This window comes from Lasioglossum baleicum, chromosome 1, assembly GCF_051020765.1.
Source record: "Lasioglossum baleicum chromosome 1, iyLasBale1, whole genome shotgun sequence".
In the NCBI taxonomy this organism is placed as follows: domain Eukaryota; kingdom Metazoa; phylum Arthropoda; class Insecta; order Hymenoptera; family Halictidae; genus Lasioglossum; species Lasioglossum baleicum.
Window position 1 is genome coordinate 23044699 of NC_134929.1, and position 26186 is coordinate 23070884.

General features: G+C 40.0%; 1 protein-coding gene across 7 annotated transcripts in view; it reads left to right on the top strand.

Annotated features, from left to right (window-relative positions):
* Window positions 1-26186, top strand: part of Mdr49 (Multi drug resistance 49) — a 151596-nt gene that overhangs the window by 111639 nt on the left and 13771 nt on the right. For 4 of the 7 annotated variants that reach the window (XM_076434216.1, XM_076434223.1, XM_076434243.1 and 1 more), the window contains 8 exons: window positions 5908-5977; window positions 6684-6768; window positions 7744-7937; window positions 8491-8739; window positions 13032-13445; window positions 15116-15539; window positions 21717-21920; window positions 25700-26051. In XM_076434216.1, coding sequence (XP_076290331.1) covers window positions 5908-5977; window positions 6684-6768; window positions 7744-7937; window positions 8491-8739; window positions 13032-13445; window positions 15116-15539; window positions 21717-21920; window positions 25700-26051 — 1992 coding nt within the window. The remainder of the gene's footprint in view (window positions 1-5907; window positions 5978-6683; window positions 6769-7743; window positions 7938-8490; window positions 8740-13031; window positions 13446-15115; window positions 15540-21716; window positions 21921-25699; window positions 26052-26186) is intronic. The other 3 variants (XM_076434252.1, XM_076434271.1, XM_076434262.1) reach the window with 1 other exon arrangement.

Consider the following 26186-nt stretch of genomic DNA (forward strand, 5'->3'; position numbering starts at 1 on the left):
CGTTTTGTCGTGTGTAGAGTGGTGCTTTTAGATTGTCTTCTCTGTTGCTCTAATTGAATGATGCGGTACGTTTCTCCAAGAAAGTATTGTATTATTTATTGAACGTGTAGATAGGAGATAAATGTTATTTGCATTGTAATGTTGGCGCTGATGTCACAATTTTTGTATGCTCAATGATTAGTATATCACTCTGTTGAAAGTCTAGATGATATCCTTGCATGATGCAAAATAGCTCTCTGTCATCCGGATTGCAATTTCCTGTGCAACTCGCACAACTGATAAAGAATTTCTTGTAGATTATATTTTTATTTACAAAACTTATCGTTCGTCGATTATAAATATTCTGTCGAGACATAAACAACTACATAATATTGAGCAATTCAGTGTACCGTTATGACGTCATTCTTCATTATTTTCTGTAATTCGGTTCGGTGTACATTCGAATCTCGAATTAACAATCAATAATAAGAAGTAATCTCATCACACCCCGATTAAAAACAAACAATACCTCCCCGCGAGCGACGATAATCAAATTCCGACGTGCAGCAATAATCGTTAAATGATTGAATAATTGCACAAGAGCGAAGAGTATGCATTAGTTGTACGACCGGCTTTACAAAGTGGGTAATGCAATTATGAGTCGGTGTAATTATTTCCAACGTTATGAAGTACCCCATTAATTTCTACCTTCGTTGATTATAAACAAACGCGAGCATTTCGCTGGTAAAAATCGCGAAGCATCGATTTGCTGTGCAATCGATCTGTCACATTCATTCGTACTCCTTCTTGCTTCACAAATTTAGTACTTTTCTACAATAACATTGTGTTCTTCTGTTATAACTAGACTGCGAATTGTATTTATTTACCATAAAAGTGGGTACGTACAATTTAAAGCAGTGAACATATTAAACAGATTTAAGGAAATCAGTGTACAAGTTTCAGCTTAATAAGATAATTAAAAGAAGCAAAGAATTTTTGTTTCGCTTCTGTCACTCGCAATTAACACGAACATTTTTGACTTTATACATATAAAGATCCGCAGTCTAATTTAAAGACAATCTAAAATTCCTCAGATATGTTTTCTATTATATTTAAATCTGGAGACCTCGCAGGCCATGTTAAAATTTGTGTATTATGGTCTTCAAATCTTTAATAGTTGCTGGCTTATAACCACGAGGTTCATTTCCCAGATTTGTATCTCCGGAACGAAATTTTTCAAACCAACGCCTTGTGGTCCCATCACTTGCTATACATTCACCGAAAGCGGCATTTATGTTTTTCGCTGCTTCAGACGCAGTATGTCCAAGTTTGAACTCGTACAAGTAAATTATACGAATTTCCTTTTTTTCCATGGTGAACGAAAATCGATTTTGAATCATGTATACTATACAATATCAATAATCATATATGTACACGCAAATTCATGTACGAGATATGTACTTTTCAAATTGTACAAACTACAAAGGCGGGAAGTTTCAAATGTGAAAAACGGTCATTTCAATTGCAATAACCTAATAGAAAAAATATTCGGCATACTGTTTAAAATACTGAAGATGATACCATGAAGAAGGAGAAGAGGAAATCATGATACATTTGTTCTTACTCACTTATGACTAGACTGCGGATTTTATGCATTTATGACAAAAATGGGTACATACAATTTAAAGCAGTGGACATGTAAGAAATATTTAAGTACATCAACGTGTTCGTTTCAGCTTAATAGAATAATTAAAACAAGAATACAATTTTGATTTGGCTCCTGTTTTTCAAACCACTCAAAAGCGTTCCAATTAAACTGTCGCAGGGCTGCGAAACATCCGCAAAGTTGAACCTAGAATTGAACACTTCGCGCCTCTTTCGTGAGGTGTTTGAGGGTGGGGTGGGGGCGTAGGGCGTGGGGGTTGAATTAATTCGCGAACGTGTAATCCGTGCAGCTGGCAGCCTCGCATAAAATGTCGATCGTAGATTTGTCGCAGGAGTTCCGAACAGCAATTACGACGCTAATGGAGCCCCTGCCGGCTTCCGGCGCAGTCCATCGGGGCCGGCTCTTCGCAACTTCCTTTATCGTTCACGCGCCGACGACGACGTCGACGACGATGCCGTCAGCGACGATCTGCACGGTTCACGCGTCCTCGGCGATCCGCGATCCGACGATTTACAGAGTGTTCCACGGTGATTTATGACGCGACGACGCTGCGATCGTTTATTACCGCGCCGAATAATGCCGATCGATTGCACGAAGAAGATCGACGATCGGAATCAAGCCGACACCTCGGCAGAATGTTCTTCAAAATTCTCATTCCTTGTTCGGGGATTTTTTTCGATTTTTCGGGGACTAGTCGTTCGACCGTTCAACCGATTTCTCTGAGATTTTTCACTTTAGCAGATGTTGCTGCATTATTGTTAGGAAAACTGATGCACATAAAAAGAGTCAATAAAATTTACAGGTGTAATGATATACACAAAAGATACAAGAATGATTGAATTACTCTATCAGTACATTGAATCACCATATATTTAAGAAAAGAAATATGCACAGTGTCACTAACAATATTGACTAATTACTAGACTGTGGATCTTTATGCAAAATAATTAAATTCTTTTAATCTTTCCACTATATATGTATATTTTCAATTACATCAACTCGTCTTCGTCATAAATCCACAAAATCCGCAGCTTTTCTTAATAATTTTCATGCAAGAGGACATTAAACATTTCGTTTAAATCGTAACGTTACGCTATCTCGATTAGTGCGTTTCTTATGCAACACAATATCGAATATCTATCTACAAGAATTTTATCGAAATTTTTATCTGCAGGCTTCTTTGATTATTTCTTGATTATCTGATATTGTGAATTTCCAACATTTATCGAGTTCAGCTGTTCCTTTAATTATTATCGAACGAGATAAGGCAATTTAAATCTTGACGTTTCGAGAAATAGAATTGTACCTCGCAAATGCTTTCAGCAACCCCTAGTGTTTTTTAACCGATCTGACAGCTCTGATATGGGAGAGTAAGTTTGATTTTCCGTGATCGACAGGTCAAAGAATTTCTGTATTTAGTATCTCGGTGAAATACTAATAGTAAATGACAGCTGCCATACGAAAATAGTACAGGAACGTGTACGCACAGCCGCACCCTGTCTGGCACGCACTCAATCTGGCACACTCGAATCCGGTCACATCATTCAAAGGGTTAATCGAACCAGCCTGCATCGATATTTGTGTCTTCTATTTCTGCCATGATTTTCTGTTATCATTGCTACAGTTTTTTCTATCGCTTGCTCAGATCATACAAACAAATCAATTAAAAATTCGATCATCCAGAATCTATCCATCAGTGACATACTTTGTCGCATCACTCGTACTCTTGCACAGCTTTTGTTCGAATTCCCGGAATCGATGTAAAACAGGCAGGATTCCACGAACTGCATGTAAACCGCGTATCTAATTTTAATTTCTTATCAAATGCGATTTCACCACCGCGATAGAATTATCTTTCGCGTTCGTTCTACGAAATCGTTTGTGTCAATGCAATAAACAATTACGCAGTTATGTTCTTTCGTTGCGTAGATGCTCGCGGTTTCCGAAGAACTGTCAACAAATTTCGTAAGACGCCGGATCGTTATGGGCGCCGCACAGTGGGCCAGAAACTGATCTTTTTGGGCAAAAATCTGCCGACAACTCAGTTTTTCATCGATTCAATTGGAATTTTTTTAAAAATGTTCGTGAAGTACTATACTTTGATGACGTACTGCGCGAAAATCGTTAACTGTCACAATCAAGAATCCTTATCTACAAAGCCCAATAACTCCGATACTTCATCCACCCATACCATAAATTTGCATGTCCCAGCTGAGTTGCCGACAATTCTTAACCCTAAACCCTAAACCGCAAAATTTTAAACTGCAAATCTGGCCCTGAGAATTCCCAATTGAACGGAATTCCATTCGGCACTTATGAGACTCACCATTTATTTATTGATCCAACAGTAGCGTTTTCGCTTCTTGAGAAAGAACTTCTTTGTGCTTGCCATCCTTTATTCTTAGAGAGTTTCTAAGTGAATCGGATGATAATTACATATGCTGTATAATATCTATATTTGTATTTTTAAAGCGTTGAAACCATTCTCCACATGTTTTATCGGAAACAGCATTATCGCCATAAACGTCTACAATCATTCGATGAGCTTCAGCTGCAGTTTTCTTCCAATTGAAGCAGAAGATTAACACTTCGCGCAAATGACGCTTATTCGGCTCAAATTCCGACATTTTCAATGTAGAAAAAACGATGATATTGATGCAAGCGTATATTGTTATGTATTGAATTTTATTGAAAGATGTCCAAACTAAAAAGTTAACATTACTTTAGACGTTATAGTTAACGACAGTTCGAGCTACAGCTTTTCGACGCTAAACGGACGGAACTTTCCGATTGACCTAATATATGACAGACTTTACCATTGATCATTATACACCGGATATCAAAACGTATGATATGGTATGGGCGGATAAAGTATCCGAGTTATTGGGCTTTGTAGATAAGGATTCTTGATAGTGACAGTTAACGATTTTCGCGCAGCACGTCATCAAAGTATAGTCCTTCACGAACATTTTAAAAAAAATTCCAATTGAATCGACGGAAAACTGAGTTGTCGGCAGATTTTTGTCCAAAAAGATCGGTTTCTGGCCCACTGTGCGCCGCTCGAGGAATACTCGCGGATTTAAGCAAACGATCACGAGCCTCGTTAATTCCGCGAATCAAGGCTCTCTTTCCACGGCATGATTTTAATGATCCAGTGACATGTGTGGAGAACGAAATCGTCGAACGCCCGCGTAATTGCGAGCACGCCGATTTCGAATAATTTCGGAGCGACAATAGGTTGTCGATCGTTGACATCGACGATCGCGTCCGGTGATATATTGATCGAGGTTCGTTCCGATTGAAAGTGGGACATTAATTTATACCTTCGATCCTTTGCGGTCCAATACGATTCCGGTCACCCGTTCCGAAACTTGCGTCAACGTTGATTAAGTCAATATTGATTAATCCTATTTTGATGCGCTATTGTGGTAACGCGTTTATAGTGTCAGCTAGTAAAAGCTACAGAATTTCAATATTGTAAGTAAATGTAGTATAAATAGACTGTGGATTGTATAAATTAATCATACAAATGAATACATATAATGTAACCTTGCGGAAATATTTAACCCTTACACGAACTAATGGGGCCAATATCGCTCCACTCAAATTTATGCTAATAATTATTTAATGTGTATCTATTAATACTAGACTATGGACTTTATGCATTTCTGACAAAAGTGGCTAGATCAAAATTAAAATATTGAAAATATTCCAAGAATCTAAAAATACTGTTTCCTTATTTTGGACTTGATGAAATATAATTAAGTAAAGAAAACGAATGCAGACAATTTTTTCATTTTTAATTAATACTGTAACTATCTATGGATTCAAATGAAATTTTACTATCTCACTACATCTTTACTATTTTCAAAACGAATTTTCATTCTCAAAACGAATGCAGACAATTTTTTTATTTTTAATTAATACTATAACTATCTGTGGATTCAAATGAAATTTTACTATCTCACTACTTCTTTACTATTTCGTAAAAAATAATGTAATTGCATTTCCAAAGTACATTTTGAAAGTCCATTTAAGGGTTAACTGTGTTTCGGCGAGCTTGATTTAGTAGAATATTATAGTAGATTATAGTTGTAGAAAGTTATGGACGCATAAAGATCCACAGTCTAGTGATAAGAACATAATAGAATGTCGGGTCCGCCTCGACATGGGACCGGAATTGGTTAACGCCACCCCCGACGCACACAAAACAATTGTTTGCAGGATGTTCTGTGTACGGTACCGTCTATATTTCATTTCAGACACGCTCCAAGATGCGGAGAAGGATAAAGAGGAAACTGAGTATATGCTACAAGAGAATGGCAAACCGATGTACGAATAAAATTCTTACAGATGAATGTTAAATAGAGATAAAGAAATAGAAGCGAGAAAGCCCAGTACCGAATCAGGATTTTAGTAAAAAAATGTGTGGGAATTGTTAAGCGAATCCTCGTCCTAGGGACTGGAACTGATCGTATAAATTTATAAACATTATTGATTCTAGTATACATTTCTTGCAAGAGCACTTCCAGCGGACAAACACGATTCTTCATTTTCCGATTCAAAATTTTAGATGACATTTCAGAATCCATATATCGTAATTCCGTACAAAAACACTTTTGTGAGTTCAGTAATTATTAGAGCAAATCTCTAAAAGTCATCAAATCATATGTCAGAAATTGTATTAACTTCAGTTTTTTAATGTTCATGTATTGAGTGTCCAATTCTTTTTTAAACTTCTGCAAAGAGGGACGTATTCGTTTGAATTCTAAATATTTCATTGGAGTGAACATTAAAAATACAGAAATCGAGAATGAGTCGTTTCAATTTTCCTGGTAGTTGAACTATCAAATCCTGAAAATCTAACAGTTCGAAATTCATCAAACACATTGTTAGTAAAGAATCGGAAGTGCTCTTCGCCAGAAATCTCGTTCCACTGAAAGGAATGTTCTGTTACACACATTTCTTGCTCCGAAAGGAGATTAATTACTACATAGAACGACCTGAATCGAACACACGAAATGATCTCTGTCCACAGTGAGTTCGTGCCACCGCAAACGAAGGAGGACGACAAACCGGTCGCGCCGGAGCCCACGTTGCCACCAGTGCCTTACTTCAAACTCGTAAGTGTTTTTTCCTTTCCTCCCACAATTCCTTTTGTCGTCGATCGATGCGGTGTCCCCGTCGACTGATGGAGACCTGTTTTTGTCTCCAATCGTTCGAATCGCTTAGCCATTAATTACCGAGTCAGACCGATATTCATTTTCCCGGTTAAATCTCCCGGAAAAGCAGAAGTTCGCCGCATTAAATCATCGGAGAATATGTTTCTGAAATTTTCGACTAGTTCGCGACATATGACTAAGCTGAGCCGTGCTTTATGAATATATTTCACGGTATCAGTCGGGCAATTAAGCGATAGATTAACAATTGAATGGGTTTTTTAAATTTTATAGGAGCGCAATTTTGAACTCAAACGTGAATTGCAATGATGGCTGTTGTTCCATTGGAAAAAGACGGAAAACTGAATGACTTTTTTTACGGTTTGTTTTATTAAATGTTAAAGTACAATGAGTTCCTAGTTAGGCTCCTATAAAATTTAAGAAATCTGTCCTTCTTCCAGACACGAATTCAATTGTTATCTGCCTAGATAATAAGTTCTGGGTGATTCCATGTCAAATCGATCACTTTTTTGCAGGCATCATTGTCGATTTTGTTCTAAATGAAATATGTTGTAGTCCATGTAAAATGAGGGGGGGGGGGGGGAGTTTAAGTCATCATTTTGCCGGTTTCGAATTTTTTTAGAAATGGCAGGCCTTCAAAGTTTTCAATTCCCCTAATCTCACATGGACTACAACATATTTCATTTAGAACAAAATCGACGATGGTGCCTGGAAAAAGTGATCCATTTGGCATGGAATGACCCTTCTATTTTCAAATGAGCAACTCATTCAGAAGCACATATTTTGTCAAACTTGTAGTAATTCTTCTATCGTGAAATCTTCAACAGTGTTAGCGTAATGAAATAATGTATTGTTTGCTAGATTTCGTAGAATATGTCAGTTGCGTGATTTTCATTCGAGCCACGTGGTTGTTCGCAGTTTCGATTTGCAACATGCGGGGAGCTGATGCTGGTCTTCGGTGGCCTGATCATGGGAACCCTGACAGGCTTGTGCATCCCCGTCTCGACGATCCAGTACGGTGAATTCACCACACTGCTGGTGGATCGCAACATGGAGAATACCACTAGTACACCGACCCTCATCATGAAGTGGTTCGGGGGAGGAAAGGTCTTGTAAGTATGCGTGAAATGCGTCAACAATTCTTTCAACCTAAGTTGCGACTGGTGTATTTTGTAAATTCTGATCATGTTGTACAGAGTTTATTTAGAGCTGATCAAGAATTATATAATATGTAGTCGTGTCATAACGTTCTTGCCCCCAACTTTGAGGGCTGTTTTCACCCCTTCAATGTGGACAATGGCCAATAAAATAATTCTTTTAGAGTGTTTTTCTAAGGACTTTTTCTCACACAAGTTTTATTAAAATCAGCTTGTATACTTTGAATATGGCCCCTTAGCTCTTATGTAGCCAAGCAAAATGTATAGATCATTTAAAACCTTTTGTATTTAACATGTTTGCACAAATTCTCATTTTAAGACTATAAATTAATATATTAGCGATTAAAGAATGGACATTCAGAGAAATTTTGTAATGTTCTCAGAGGAACATTAACAAATTGTTGAAAGAAATGCAATAAATAGGTGCCCGGTTGGCTACACAAGGGTTACTTTTATCATCCTTGTTGGGGTGCTTGTTTCTGATGATTCGCGGCAATTTCGGTTGCAGAGGACCCGAAGCCACGTACGAGGAACGAATGGCCGCGCTGTATGATGACTCGGTTGCTTTCGGCGTGTCCTCAGCGGCACTGTCTTGCCTTCAGTTCGTCTTCGCCGTGTTCACCGTGGACTTCCTGAATGTCGCGGCTTCCAATCAAATTGTAAGGGTGCGGCAGATGTTCCTGCGCTCCGTCCTTAGACAGGACATGACGTGGTACGACATCAACACGTCCACTAACTTCGCCAGCAGGATCACGGAGTGAGTATCATTTGTCAAGAGGATTTTACTTGTCCGCTAGACTCAAACGATATTCGACGTACGAAATGTACGGTACAACTACGTACCCGGTGTTACATTTCTGTTTTGCGCGTCAGGTTATTTATACGTGGCGTTCCAAAAATACTTCCTGGAGAGCGGTGATTCTTCCGCTCATTTCGAGTAACTTTTTCATATGCGAAAATGTTCTCGGCAAATCAGAAACCAGATATACGGTACAATTATTAAATTAAAATTTTTCTTATCTTGATTTCGATAATTAAAGCAACCCCAACACTTTCGCTAGAGACCCGTCCAAATGACGGGTTCCAATATCCGTAACTTACTGTTTCCTTGATCTCGATCGACAACTTGTTAGTAACTTATATTAATGTTTTCAGCACACTGGTTCGATCTGATGCTACTACTTAAGCAATTTTGCAAATTACCACAAAATTTTCAACGTTTCGGTCAACTGTCTAGACCATTTTCAAGAAAAATTTTCATATAATTGCGTCTGTAAAAATGATTAAAATTAATGTAAAGTGTAATTTTTACAGGCGCAATTATATGAAAATCTTTCTTGAAAATGGTCTAAATAGTTGACTGAAATATTGAAAATTTTGTGGTAATTTGTAAAATTGCTTAAGTAGTAGCATCAGATCGAACCAGTGCGCTGAAAACATTAATATAAGTCCGTAACTTACAATTGAGATGGGGAATTATTCAACAAATATTTACTTCTTTGGATATACACTAACGAGCATAACTGATACAACACACTTTAAATCAGAATGACTTTTGTATGAATGGACCAAACGACTTCAATTTCTCTGTGAGGCTAGAAGAATTAGTTTAGTAAATGACGTCTAAAAAAATATTTTGAAGGAATGCATTTGGTCGGAATTGCGAAAAAATAGTAAACATTGATTTTTACTACTTTTTTAGCTCGGCCAATAACGAAAATTCAAAAGATGTGTGTTTGGTCACAACTCGTATAAATTATATACCCTCTGGAAATTTCATTGCGAGCTATAAACGACCAAAAGTGGTAAAAAGGCCGAAAATCTTGGAAAATTACAATTTTTACCACTTTTGTTCGTTTATAGCTCGTAAACCAATTAACCAATTTCAATGAAATTTTCAGAGCGTATATAATTTATACGAGTTGTGACCAAACATATCTTTTAAATTTTCGTTATTGGCTCAGCTAAAAAAGTAGTAAAAATCAATTTTGCAATCCATTAACTTGTAAAAATCAATTTTTACTATTTTCTTTCGCAATTCCGACCAAATTCATTTTTTAAAAATATTATTTAGACGTCATTTATTAAACTAATTCTCCTAGCCTTACAGAGAAATTGAAGTCGTTTGGTCCATTCATAAAGAAGTTATTCTGATTTAAAGTATGTTGAATCAGTTATCCTCCTTACGTATATTATAAAAAAATGAATGAAAATTTGGGTAGACAAAGTCTTGTAATTTTTATGAAGTAATTTAAAGTAGTCACTTTTAGTGCTCCGTAAAGCTGCTGTTAATCAGCAGTCAGTTCAAGCGTCTCGAGAAAATGATTGCATTAAAGTTTCTCTTATCTTGATCCAGAGCCGGTTCTAGCGTTTCGAAACAAAGTTCAGCGCGCAAAGGACTTCCCTCGTCGTCGGTGCCGGCGAAAGCGCGTTAAGTAGCCGTATTTTCGCAGGATCCGGTGATCCAGCTTCAAGGGTGGTATCGTGTGTTCGATCACGAAGTCTGTGGGTGTAAACGCGGGCGACAGGGAGCTGAAAGAGAAACGCCGGGCAAAGTTCAGGGAATGGGGGTCGTTCAACAGGTGGCTGTTCCCGCGAACCTCTCCTCGTTCGATACAATGTCTCTCTCTCTCTCTCGTTCCTCGTCGTCGCGTCGCTCCGCGTAATTATCGAAAAGTCAAGAAGGCGGGATTCATAACCGGCTAATTAAGACGCGGTTGGGGACGTCCCACTTACGCAACCCCGTTTATTCCGAGACTATCCGGCCCTGCTACAATGAAGCGAGTTGCACAAGCGTTAATAAATCGTAATTACGAAATCGAATCAGAAGCTGGGGATAGACTAACCGGCGGGATGAAAACGCCGTTTTCATGGTACTTTGAGGGCTTAGAAATTAGACGAGTAAGTTCCTGTGTATGAAAATTGGTTGCAAGTAAATACCAGTGCACATAAAGCTGTAGAAGAACATATTCGTTAACCCTCACACGATCCCCAACGGTGAAAACTCTACTGGCAGTAGTTGTATTTAATATCAAACGATATTTTACGTCAATGTGTACAATGTCGTAAGAAACGCGTGACGTATCCGAGACGTCAATGTACCTCAAAGTCTGCCGTTCGGTTGCAATTTTGCAGCTAAGATCAGTATAAATATGTTTCTTCTCTCGATCGTATTTGCTGTTAACAAATGTTAAATGCTTTAAACGATCGAACCGTTGCGCCGAAAGCATTTAACATTTATTAAGATCAGTATATTGCAATCTTGCTAAATATTTGCTAATCGTCGTGACGGTTAACTATCATTCGTCATTTTTTCATATACCGGAACGAGCGTGCGCGGTTCACGTCACCTTCGATCACAGCGTGCAGACGACAATAATGGCAGCCGCAAATAGCATCGCGGAATATGTATATCGGGCTGTGGCAGAGGATCGTCTGGCATTAGAAACGTTTTGGCTCGCATCGCGGCGACCCGCGTTCATTTATAATGGCAATTACGTAAATTTTATTTGCGCCACTGCGGGCTCGCAGTAAAGTTTTATGAACCTGACGCGCCACGCGCGCGCTGACGGCGACGGCCGAGAATTAAAAGCCCGTTTGAAGCGTTAATGAACGTAGCCGTGAAAATGCCCTGACCCCCCTGCTGCGATTCCTTAATGCAATTTCGATCGTCGCGTCGTGCAGGATCGCGCGTTGGCCATCGGCCGCGTCGGAATGTTGCCGTTCGCCTCAGCGTGGCGCAGCGGCTTTATTGGAAGTCAATGAGAGACAAGCAGTTCAATAATTCAATTGATCGCTCGAATTGAGTCATCCCTAACCGGGTCGAAGGTCCCTTCTATCGTTCAGCTGCAAGTTTTTCTTACGATTCCCGGCAAGGATCCTTTCCGAAACGCGACTCCCCTTTCTCGATTCCCAGTTTTTCGAATTTTTCAGCAGTTCCTGCACGACATTAGTGTTTAGAGTTTTTAATCGTTTACTTTAGCATTTGATTTTTACACTTCGAGGAAGTATCAACATTTTTGGCAATTGAATTAAAGTAATGAAATTGTATGGTTGTTGGAATGAAAATATTAATGAATCTACAGAAAGTACTACCTCTAGCCAAGCTACACTTCTAGGAAATAAACCTGCGAATGTTCCCAAGCATAATTGATCGTATTATTATGGAAAAGTCATCAGAGGCTTAGACAAACCTTCTCCAGGAAGTATTAACGGCTCTTTTTTCATCAAAATATAGAAAGACATATAAAAATAAGTCAAAATATATTACTACTATTAATTCATCAATTTATTAAAAGCGAAAAATCTATTGATTTTCTTCTAAACATCGCCTACGGACGGGTTACCTTGACATTTACATTATCTGCGCGATAAAAGCGATTGTTACTTAGATCAAACAACGGACTTATACTCTGGTTCCGTGTTTATTATGCAACGAACGGTAGTCATCGGAAGACTCGGGGATGCAACATCGAAATCGAATCGACCAGCATCATCGAATCTCAGGTTCGGAATCGAACGCGGTTTCTAATTCGAGTAGCGTGGCGTGATTTCAAGGTGACCCGAGCACGGCCCAGAAGATAACGCGAACGTTAATTAATTCGCTGAATGGCTGCCCTCGGCTCGCGTTATTTTCAGCCGCCGGCAACTTTCGATAGAACTGGCAGGAAGTTATAGGAACAGGTTCTATAATTGCGTCCGTGGACGTACAGAAAATGCCAGAAGGCCTGACCGAGGTCCCGATGGGCTAAACACTTGCAGGAAAAATCAGATTATTCGAACACTCGCGGAGTAATTCGTAACGACGAAGTGTGCTCGAAGAAACGAGTATTTGAAAATGTATAATATCTCTTCTATCAAAAAATTTAATCTAAAACTTTGACAGTTTTGCAACAAGTGCAAAAAATTAACAGTCTGTTCATGACTAATTAGATATTTTTGAACAAGAATATAAACGATCTTTATTGTACAATTTCACTTTTCAATGCGTGCACACATGTATGATTTAAACAGGAATTAATTGAGACAGTATTATATTGCGTTTTGCAGGGACTTGGACAAGATGAAGGACGGTATCGGCGAGAAGCTCGGCGTGTTCACGTACCTAATGGTGTCCTTCATCTCTTCCGTCATTATATCGTTCATTTACGGATGGAAATTGACGCTGGTGGTGCTGAGTTGCGCGCCAATTATCGTGATAGCCACCGCGGTCGTGGCGAAGGTGCAGAGCTCTCTAACCGCGCAGGAGTTGAATGCGTACGGTCAGGCTGGAACTGTTGCTGAAGAAGTGTTGGGTGCTATCAGGACCGTGATTGCCTTCAATGGCGAACAGAAGGAGATCGACAGATATGCGGAGAAGTTGGTTCCAGCCGAAACAACTGGCATTAGGCGTGGGATGTGGTCCGGAGTCGGCGGTGGTGTTATGTGGTTCATCATTTACATCAGCTACGCCATTGCCTTTTGGTACGACGCGATACCTAATACGTATTTAACATTATTTCTCCCAGAGCGGTCAAAAGACGCTTTGTTTTAAGTTTTAAATAAAAACGAAGCATTACAACTGCAGAGACACATTATGTACATGGAAATATTTCAGTAGATCTATTTCTTGAAATATACAGGTTGATTCTACATAAAAAACTAAGTTCAAATAGGTACACATAAAACCGCAGTTGTTTCAGTTAACCCTTTGCACTCGAATGGCGACTCTGAAGCGCCAGTAAAAATTGCCATACCATTATTCAAAACAGTTTTAATATCATTGAATTCTGTATTCTATTAACACTTTACCTACCGGAAGCCTATTAATAGGATTTTCAATAGTTGTGCTGTACCAAAAGAAAGCATAGAAATTTTCTTTTACATTAAATCTTAAATGAAACTATTAGATGACGTTATTCAGGATGACTTGTTAGTTCACAATGAACATTGTTGTTGCTATTGATTAAGATCAACGTTGATCATCTCATTGGACCTAACATAAGATAGAAAGATTTTTATTTCGAAACCTTTTACTTGTGCGAACTATTAATCCAGCAATCTATAGTATACTTATATCTACAGTGAGTCAGCAATTAGTAATTCAGTCGCAACCACAAAGAGAACTTTTCTCACCTTACAGCACCCCCGAGATCCAATCTTTTCAGCTCTCGTCAGTAGCAGAAGTACTCTTCGGGGATTGGACATAACTCTCGATAAATTCACCGAAGTTACAACTATATTTTTAAAGTAAATGCCCTTGAGGTGCAAGAATACGGTGGTTGAATCGGTTCGGTTAAGCAACTTCTACTGGGCCCGGGGGTGAATTCTTTGTAAAGTTGTTTTACTTCGATATTTAAAACCGAATGAACTAGTTCGATATTATACAGAAATTTGGTATTACTATATTCACTAGATGGTCCAGTCAACGAAAAGTTGTAGAGGGGAATGGAAGGAACACAATTTTTAACTTTGGGTCTTTGTTTGGACTAGTGATGAGGTAAACATACTAAAAGTCCCCACTTCTGGAAGGTGATCGGGGGCACATAGAAGGTCCCCTTTTTCGGTTTTCCGCTTATATCTCGGAAACTATATGTCCTAGCGATAATACCATTCCATACAAAATTAAAGCTGACAAAATGTGCCACAGGATTGATTCGATTCAGTTTTTCGCTATCTCGCATAGTTCCCGAGATATTCGCGCTCAAAGTTCACTAATTGTGCTGAAGAGTTAACTAGTCAAATAAGGCAAAACACGTGAGGCAAAATTTCTTTTTCACAATTAGTGTACTTTGAGCTCGGATATCTCGGAAACTATGTGAGATAGGGAAAAACTGAATGCAATCAATCTTATAGCACGTATTGTCAGCTTTAATTTTGTATAGAATGGTATTATCGCTAGGACACATAGTTTCCGAGATATAAGCGGAAGACCGAAAAAGAGGACCTTCTACGTGCTCCCTGCATCCCGCTCACCTCCAAGGAGTGGGGACTTTTAGTATGTTTACCTCCTAACTAGTCCAAACAAAGTCCCAAAGTTAAAAATTGTGTTCCTTCCATTTCCCTGTACACTCCCCTGGCAGCCATGAAATCGCGAAGATCGTGCGGTGTCTATTAATTGTGTACCTAAAATTCCCTCCTGTTTCTGATGTCAGGTATGGGGTGCAGCTGATCCTGGACGACAGGCCCAAGGACGAAAAGGAGTACACGCCCGCCGTGCTGGTGATCGTGTTCTTCGGCGTTTTGGCAGGTGCTCAAAACATGGGTCTGACGTCTCCTCACCTGGAAGCATTCGCGGTTGCCAGAGGTTCGGCCGCTGCCATCTTCCAGGTGCTCGATCGTCGACCAATCATCGACAGCCTGAGCAAAGAAGGCCAAAGACTCTCATCGGCCACTGGGGAGATCGAGTTCAAGGGCGTGCACTTCCAGTACCCCGCCAGGAAGGATGTGAAGGTGCTACAGGGCTTGGATCTGAAGATCAATCATGGCGAAACAGTGGCGCTGGTGGGCGGATCCGGCTGCGGAAAATCGACCTGTCTGCAGCTCATTCAACGTCTCTACGACCCCATGAAAGGACACGTGAGTAGTGAAAGAGTCTTTCTACGGCGCATTTCCCGAGAAATTTCTTCTCTCGAACGAAGATCCGGATCTTTATCTTGGAAGATCCAGTTACGTTGAATGCCATAACAACTGGCCATTCTAACAGCTTCGGAGTCATAACTCGCGGGCTACAGAAGCGAGATGGACAACTGTCGTGACTGTCGGTGTCTCTCTTGATCTCTTCTTCCGGTAAACTGACTATAAAACTCGGAATATGCTGGGAACAGTGCGGGCAGTATGTTCTTTGATTTCAGAAACATGTTTTTCTGTAAATAACACGATCCGACAAATTTCAACGTTGTTTTTATACTTTCTCAGAGTTTTTTGTACTTCCTCAGAATCTGTTCTCAGCGCCCGCTCTAACGGTTACGTCGCCCCGGAGAAAAAGACAAAATGCCGCCCCTTAAGAATATAAATATATATTTTAAATAAAGGTACATATTTTTTATCTCCAATAAAAATCAAATCATTTTATTTAAATTTTAATAAAAGCAAATTTTCTATTAATTGCGTATCACATCAATATTTTTCTCACAGTTACAGCCAAAGTGGCGCCCCTAAATTTTCGCGCCCCGTACAAATGTCCGGGTTGCCCTCCCTTAGAGCGGACCCTGCTGTCCTTAATTTTTCTCCTTGACGTACAGTTTTTGATAAAATTGAGTTTAAAAAAAATACATATTTTTCAACTTTGAACAAATAGTGTGATGTTATTATAAAAGATATTGAATTGTTCTTTACAGCAAGAGATTCTCTAGGCTTTCCCGAATACAGTGATATCCAATATTAATACATTATGATTATTTAAACATGTTTAATTTTTGAGAAAAATTAAGGACACATTTGGAATCAGCGCGAAAAACTCTATAAGAATCGCATAGTGGAAATCGAAATACTTTTTGGCTGTTGGACAGTGTAGTAACAATATCGACAATTCTGATGCCAGGTTTTTAAACAGTGTTAAACTAAAAATTATACGATAACAATAGCACTGATAAGTATACCAGAACGATTTTCGACGCCTACAATCCATTCTATTCCATGCTATTCGAAGCGATCCAGCAAACGACAGGAATTTTCTATACGACTTATCGTGTTTCCCAGCACGAAACATGCAGTTAAACCGCACGAACATCCGCAGTCTTGTTATCAGAAAAGTTGGAAACAGGGATCTGTTTATCTCGGAAGAAGGTCTCTGCTCGAGGACATAATTCTCGCGAGCAGCCGAGCGAAGGCATTGAAATTCAACCAGCGCTTGCTTCTTATTAAGAGTTCCAGTGTCCCGTTACCCACTCCGTTAACTTGACAAAATTACACTCCGCGCCTGTTATCATTTTCGTCCCAATCAGGTGGTAATAACTCGCAAAATATCTGGCCGCTTTTACGTTCGGTGCAACGCGTTGCGTACCGTTCGACATTGTTTATTAACTTATTCGATCGTACCCGGTCGTTACGGTGAATTTACCGTCTTGTATTCGTCGTTCCGTGTTCCCTGATGCTGTTTGTTTACCGGGGCCGAGTGATTTATTCGATCGCGGGAACGCGAGGTATTTCTGCGCCGACATTACGCAACGAGGCGGGTTAATAACCGAGTCATGAATTTCCGGACGACGTTTTTGTTCACGTCGAAATTATGGCGACGTCGAATCCTTCCCGACAACCCCCTGCTGCACCCTCTTGATGGCAGCTTTTATTTTTTAATCGTTTTTCTATTTTTTTGGAACTACACTCCTCAAAAGAATTAAGGGATCACTTGCGCGACTAGCATTAATTTCAAACATAGCTGCCATAGGTAAAAAATTGTGGCAACGAGTTCATGGGGTACTCAATCGAATCGACAGAATCTCTGCTTCAATCTGACGTTTGGACCATGGTATTACGATAATTTCTCGCCGAGATACAGCGAGTTAAAGGAAAAATGGGAATTGTGCATTTTTTAGGCATATTTTCAGAAACGAGGAAGAGAAAGAAACGGTCTATCTATTGCTTTTTTGCACAAGATTCTACGATAATTTTTTCACTTTCTGGAGCCAGTCAAAGTTAAAATGCCCATATTTACTTCAATGTTGAATAACTCGAAAAAAAATCGCACAATATTCAACAACCACACAATTTACACAGGAAAGATAGCCCTTCCAAATGATATTAACGCGATTTATCAACAAAAATTTGTTGCTCCCCGTGTGATGTTGCAAAGTTGCACAAAATTTTTGTTAACCGTCAATGTTGTCATCATCTCGCTATAACTTTGTAAAAAACCAATATAGCAACAATTTGAAACAGAACATCTGAAACTAGAGGTTTCAGGCTTTCAAACCATTGTTTAACCATATTGATACGACAACTTTTGACGGAGTTATGATCACGTAAAATGGGACCAATTTTTCGGGTTCGCACAAGTGATCCCTTAATTCTTTTGAGGAGTGTAGTTCCAGTTGTTAATATTTTTGTGTGCGAATTAAAAGAAAGTTCATTGTGTTGAAGTAGAAACAGACTGTTTCGGCAATTAGGCTACTGTTAACAGAGGGTGCGCACCCCTGGAATAATCTATCGTTGGAATTGAAACTGAACATTCAGGAGAGAATGAATTTTTTCTCTCCTTAGAGCACATATACAGATCATTTAAGTAATTTAGTTATTGATATAAAGAGCACTCTATGTAGGAGGAAATAGATATCAAATTTCTATTTTAAATCTTTATATGTATGTTACCATAAGAAGTTATTCTCTACCTGGTTACATCATGGTAGCTGCACAATTTGCGTAGAGTGCAACCTCAAACAAATCTAGAGAAATTAAAATAGACCGCAGGAAGTTTAGCGTAATTTGATCTATTCAACACCGAAAATATAGAACGTGGGTAAATATTGTTCTCGATCCACACGAAGGAATTGATGCACTGTAGCTTCCCAATTTGAATGAAGCTAAACGAGAACGATGTATTAAAAACGTGATCATACTTTATCTCCTTGTTTTTGTTCCTGTAACTGTGCTCTGCTTACATACAGCATCAACGATAATTTAAAAATTCCATCGGTGGTACGATAAAGTATAATTTCAGCACCAGTATGGTTTCGAAAGTGCCGCAAATTTTACGAGTCGTAAACAAACTCTAGATTTTTATGTAAATTCACACTTTTACGTTTAAGCATCGGGCCGGAATAAAATGAAACTTTATTCCCTGCTCTGACAGGTTCGGCACTTCGAAAACAATATAAAATATGTAATTCTATAAAAATTTCGTACCCGCTCTCTTCACCGGACGATTTTTATAGACTATAAATGCACAAATACGTCCCTTCGGCCCTCGGCGAAAGGGCTGGCGGTCTCAGGATTAAAAGGGTTGCATAAAATAACTTCCGTTTCGCTGACTTTTCTTCCTTTGTTCACTCCGTCTGCATCCAAGACAGCTCGTCCTTCTGAATATGGTTACAATTTTGAGCGACTGAAGAGACGACGAGGGAGAGATTTACGAGGCACCGAACAAAACGAACTTCATTCGAGCCCCCGCAGTTTTTCCGTACGATTAAATTACGAGGGGGATCCTAACTCGACCGTAAACCGTGAATTTATTTATTACACCCGTGGCTTAACAATATCCCGGGCGTGAATATTCCATTATTACATCTGTACCGGGTATGGGAATTTTACGGGGAACAAGTTTGAAGCGTTTCTCGCTGGAATACAGTGCCTCGAGGAGTTTTCCCAGCAGTAAAACTTTTACGATTCCCGCGTTCTGCATCCGTCGCAGTTCTCCATCGGCGAAAGTATTACGCCATATATCTGGCATACTGATTTCGGGGGCCGGCCACCACGAACCCAGACCTCGCGCGGCACGCATTTACATTTTCCGTGCAGTTGCTGCATTATCCACGATAAAACGGACACGCGGAAATTCGTTTGGTCAATCAATCATTTGGGTTCTCCCGATATCTTTTCAGTACATGGAGGTTTTTGAACAGAACGTCGAAACGCAGAGACCTTCGGAAATTTTGGATTTGATTGTGGGTTAGACTGAATTGTAGACTATATTGTGGTTCATGGAATTGGGTCACAAATGTGGCAAACAAGATACTGGTCTCTTTCCAACTGTCCGAGGACACAATGTTTTCTAGTCGGATCAGACGAAGACTTTAGATTGTTGGAAAAAGAGTAACACAATAAACATAACCAAAAAACAGACCAATACTGTGCGCATAAAACCGCACGATCGAAGTGAAAACTTCTATGGTGATTGCACACCTGTCTGTTTCTCGCTCGCTCGGCTAAATTCAGCTACCCCGAGTTTACCCGAGTAGCGTTTCGCCTTGGAGCGAGACGGATCAGACTCATTCACAGCCCAGTAATTGTGTACGCGACGCGCACAGTGGGCCAGAATCCGATCTTTTTGGACAAAAATCTGCCGACAACTGAATTTTTCATGGATTCAATTGGGATTTTTTTTTTAAATGTTCGTGAAGGACTATATTTTGATGACGTGCTGCGCGAAAATCGTTAACTGTCACAATCAAGAATCCTTATCTACAAAGCCCTATAACTCCAATACTTCATCCGCCCATACCATAGATTTGCATGTCCCAGCTGAGTTGCCGACACTTCTTAACCCTAAACCAGACTTGGCCAACCCAAATGGTTTCACGGGCCACTTTGATGACGCGTAACGTTACAGCGGGCCGCACTTTAGGTAAACATGCTTTTAAAAAATGTAATACAAATACAAAATGAATCAAACTTTATTGTTATACTATGATTCAATATAATTAACTCTCGAGTCTTAATGAATGAGAGAGATATTTGTTTATCCTTTCTTTCACTTAATTTTGGTAAATCTATATTTATGTTCGACGTTGCACATCTTTTGTTAGCTGGTTCTTTAAGTTGGCATCAGTTAATGTAGCACGTGATGAACTCTTCGTAAATTTCATCTTCGAAATGAAAAAAATGTTTCACAAACATATTTGGATCCAAAAGCAGTTACAACTTACAACTTGTTGTGCAAAATATCTTAAGTTAGAATATCTCTCGAATGTAATATAAGTATTGTAAAAATTAAATTTTTTATGGGGACGCAAACATTTGTTTCATTTCATTGTTGCACTGTAACTCAATTATATCAAAGATATCAAATATATGTAGAACCGCACTTGTGCATTATAACAATGACACTTAGTTTATTTAATATTTTATGTATACACACAACAAGAAACAAAAGTTTCAATAGAAATATAAAATCGTCTGGCGGGCCGCACAATTTAACATGGCGGGCCACATGCGGCCCGCGGTCCGCGCGTTGGCCAGGCCTGCCCTAAACCCTAAACCGCAAAATTTTAAACTGTAAATCTGCAACAGCAGCGTTATCGCTTCTTGGGAAAGATATTCCTTGTGCTTGCCATCCTTTATTCTTAGAAAGCTTATAAGTGGATCGGATGATGATAACATATACCGTATAATATCTTTATTTGTCTTTTTGCGGCAACACATTCGGGAGTTTTCAGCTCGTGATTTCCTCAACACTTTATTATTTGCCTCTTGTGGCTCTTCTGAATACAAACCAATTGGCAGTTCAAATGTAGCGAGTATTTCACTTTCATGTTGCAGTACCTTATGAACTGATGGAGCTAGTTTATACCATGGACTTTTAATGCACAATTTAGCCGTCTCCGAACAATATTCTTTGAATTTCACAGAGTCAGCTTTCTTGTCAGATGTAATTACCTGAAGAATGTTATGCAATCTTGTGATGATAACTGCGTTTAATCCAGTCACTGCAGCAACTGATTCGGCCACGTTCCCAGTATTTGATGTACCAGCTCCCTGTTTGACAACATCAACTGTGATTGATAGCTCTTTCAAAGAATTTTGCACTTTAACTTAACGATATTCGCGCAGCACATCATCAAAGTATAGTCCTTCACGAAGATTTACAAAAAAATTCCAATTGAATCGATGAAAAACTGAGTTGTCGGCAGATTTTTGTCCAAAAAGATCGGTTTCTGGCCCACAGTGACGCGCCTGAAGAAGTTTTCACTTAATAAATTCGAGATAAAGAGCACCGAAAGTCTTTTGAAAAGTACTCTGGTCGAATAATCCGGAGATTCTGGAGTGCACGGTTGGGTGGAATGCTCATGCGATTTCTTTTGGACTTGTCTGGTCACGTAGGTTCTGCTGGACGGTGTGGACATATCGAAGCTGAACGTTCAGTGGCTGCGCTCGCATATAGGCGTGGTCGGCCAGGAGCCGGTGCTCTTTGACACAACGATACGGGAGAATATCCGGTACGGAAATGACGGCATTACCGAGGAGGAGATGATCAAAGCCGCGAAGGAAGCGAACGCTCACGACTTCATCAGCAAACTGCCCGAGGTGAGTGTCGGAACCTTTTCTCCTATTCCGTTCCCGTTCGCCGAGTGGAATTTTCGCGTTCTCGTTCTCCGGTCCCATCCCCTATGCGGTTTCTCGCCGCGGCAGACATCTCTCGATTGATTCTCGGTCACTTTTCAGCCGACCCAGGACCCGCGCCAGTCTCTTGGACGCGCATAACGTGTACCAACTCGAAAACTTCCTTTTTTTTTACTGTCCTCCATCCCACATACCTTTTTCGCGCCGATGCGTCGGAGAATTTCGGTCAGCAGACACAAAGGGTCGTCTAATTAAAACCGTGTCCACGGACCGTAAATCTACTTTGAATTTTAATCTCGTACTCTCTGCTCTGTAATTAGCGTCCGTTTCTCTCCAATAATCGACGTCAAAGTTATAATAACTCAGCCATGGCCGATCGAACTCTTCTGCGAGTCGCTGCGAACACACTCGATCGTGTATTTAATCTTCTGCACAACTTTCAGACTTTTCGTCTAGTTAGACACTCTTGATTTCCTGACTTGTTATTTTATAAATTTGTTTTATCACTGTGTCAATTTGACACCGAGGGACAGATTCAGTTCGTGAAATGAGGGACGGATGAGGGTTAAATAATTATTTTCTGCTTTTTAGTCTTGTGTGTGTGAAATTTTTCAATCGATTTTTTTGGTTTCGGCAGACTTGATCGTTAGCGCGAGAGTCATGAACGCGGTTCGCAGCGTGTTAACAATAGTCTCAGGTGTGATCGGTGAACACGAACAGGCAAACAGACGATAAAACAGCCCGCTAAACCGCGCGCCAGCAAATAACAGTATCCGAGATTACGGGTACGTCAACGATTAGGCGTTTATTACCGAATTATCGGCGAGCGGGCACGATATTCTCGATCGGGCCCGCGTTTACCACCTGTCCGTGACCAGCGACGCGTTTAGGGCCGCGGGAACAACTGGACCAGACAGTTTCCAGTTTATGGAGACTCGTGGACCGTTCGTTTGGTTCACGGGACAGTGCTCATCAGCCTCGTGAAATTTTATCTGGACGTAGGGAACCGTTTGCTCCGCGATTGTTGATCGAGCGCCAATCTACGGTTATCAGGATTATTGATTAGAGTGCGACAATGGCGGCTGCGAACGCTGAAAAATGAAACCGAGCATTACACTATTCTATCCTAGTCGAGAGATTCGAATTAAAATAAATGCATGAAATCCGCAGTTTATTTATTAGGTTATAGAGTATGCACATTAGATCGGATCGGAAAAACACTTTTTCATTGAAAATGTTTAAATTCAGCTCGTTGTCTCTGAGGTACGTAAACTGGACATGTGCATAAAATATGTATATCTGTTTAATCATGTTCTATCTAATCATCGAATAAGTTTCCGCCCTTTTTTGTTGAAAAGAAGCGTATAAACCATACCCATAACGTGTAAACGTTTTCCAACAGTAGATCGATCGACGTTTAATTCAATTGACAGTTCTTTAAATGTTTGACGTGGATTTCCACCAAGTAATGCTGGCAAATCTGTATCTTCGAATTTTTTGGCACACCATCGCAATCTTTGCCATATCAACATTAAAGACATCGATATTTTCCCTAAATTTTCAAATTTTCGGCTCAATGCACAACCGGAAGGCGTCATTGCACAACTTTGGAATTTCGATCCTGTAATTAGGACGTCGAACCACAACTTTGTCGAAACAAAAGAATTTTTTATGTTTCTTTTGATCTTTTAAATCTTTCCGATTTGGTCTAATGCACATTGTACAATGTAAATACACTTCGCGAGTAGTAATCGTTTTTCAAAATCATATAGAGCGTTACTTGGATGTTTTCTCGGGCGTATCGGACCCTATTAATGGATTAGCATGAAAGTAATTTCGGTATTTTAAGGTGAAATGGTGTGACGACCTGAAATCGCACCTGGATCAGTTTTTTACCGATTAGGACCAGAAGTTTTATGACCGCGGAATTGTGAAGCTACCAGAGAGATGGCAAAAGATCCTCGAACAAAATGGAAAATATAAAATATATTAAAGTTTATTGCTTGAATAAAAAAATTGGGGTTTTCTATTTCACCTTAAAATACCGAAATTACTTTCCTGCCAACTCAATAGTTTATAACTACTTGAAAGGGTTGGACGGTTTGTCAGCGAATAGAAGTCGGCGTTTTTAAACGGTCAGCTGTTTCCGAAAAGAAAATACCGTGGTTTCGTTACGGCTGGCCGAGAATGTTGCACGGACGAGTGCAGAGGGAACGAGCATTAAACGTCGTTATATCGATGTGTAGCGCAAAGTGCTCTTCCTCGTAAATTTATTAAATCTCGCCGGCGCATATGCAGCGTAGACGCGACACCTCGTCCCACGGTTAATTAAATAATCGTTATTTGAAACCGCAGGGGCCTCGATGACCTCCTCCGCGGATACCAATCGAACCGGCAAATGACGGCGATTGCTCTTCTGTCGATAACTATCAATGAATTCGAGAGTCTCCAGAGAATCGAGCTGTCGACGCAACATTTCTAATCGGTTCTGACACTAACCATCTCTGTTTCAATACCGCGCAACCGTATTTTTATTCACCGTGTTCGCCACCTGTGCCACACACACACGCGCGCGCGCGTGATAACCACTATTTCGTATTTCACGTGAGGAATATGAAATTAATGTTGTGCGCGTCGGTTTTTAAAATTATAATGCGTAACGGGATTTTTCGGAGAATTTATTGCTCTTCTGTGACGATGTTTTATTCGTGTTTCATTAAAAGATACGGAGTACGTTATAACTACACTGTGGGTTTTATGCGTTTGCTGTGGTTGGAAAAAAGGCGAGCGTACTGTTTATCTCTTACGCTTCTGCTCGAAAGAGTAACGAAAAAGTAACAAATTCTGAATTGCATGGAATTTAAACTATTCGTTATGTTCGAAGTTCAAATAGTTCTCACCATAATATAAAGATAATGAGACTGCTTCTTCGACGTGTTTCAAATTTTTGTCAAAAACTCTCAGCCCACTCGAGAACAATGTCAAGCCGAATAGGTGCCTTTTTTTGTTTTGTTTACGACGAAGAGGAAAAATACCTTTAAGTACACGCCAGAAAGGGGGTACTGTGGGAATCGGGGGATCGGATGGGCGGATCCTCATCTTTTCGGTTTTCCGCTTATATCTCGTAAACTATGCGTCCTAGCGATAAGACCATTCTATACAAAATTAAAGCTGATAAAATATGCCATAAGATTGACTGCATTCAGTTTTCCGATATTTCGCATAGTTTCCGAGATATACGCGCTCAAAGTTCATTAATTGTGGAAAAGAAATTTTTACCTTATTTGACTAGCTGTCTTCAGCACAATTAGTAAACTCTGAGCGCGGATATCTCGGAAACTATGCGAGATAGCGAAAAACTGAATCGAATCAATCTTGTGGCGCATTTTATCAGCTTTACTTTTGTATAGCATGGTCTTATCGTTACGACGCATAGTTTCCGAGATATAAGCGGAAAACCGTAAAAGGTGTCTTCTACGCGCCCACTTGTAGCCCGCTCACCTAGGAGTAGGGGTTTTTAGTATGTTTCCCTCCTAACTAATCCAAACAAAGTCCCAAAGTTAAAAATTGTGTTCCTTCCATTTCCCTCTACGCCCCTCTTATGAGCATTCACTGAGTGGACTAAAACTGCAGTGTTGACTCACGCAGCCACTTAACCAAACACGAGTTTAATATAACTCAATGTGTTGTGACAGAGTGTTTCAAAGGGAGGGCAAATTTGTGACATAAGCGGTCTGTTTTAGGGTTACGACAGCCCAGTCGGGGAGAGGGGATCGCAACTATCCGGTGGTCAGAAGCAGAGGATCGCTATCGCGCGAGCTTTGGTCAGAAGGCCCGCCATACTTTTGCTGGACGAAGCCACTTCCGCTTTGGATCTCCATAGCGAGGCGACCGTACAAAGGGCTTTGGACGCGGCGTCAAAGGGCAGGACGACCGTTGTCGTCACCCATCGACTGTCCACGATCACCAACGCTGACAGGATAGTATTTATTAAGGACGGACAAGTAGTCGAGGAAGGCACCCACGAACAGCTGCTTGCACTTGGGAAACACTACTACGGTCTGGTTTCCGCGGACGCCAGCGCCACTGCCAGAGGTACTTGTCCTCGAAACTGATCCTTAAACTTACTCCTCCAACGCCAGCTCACAAAACACTTCTATTCGATATCTATTTCAACTCGAATATTTAATCTTGCCTTGAACAGACCTCACACTTGTTCTTTCAATGCCA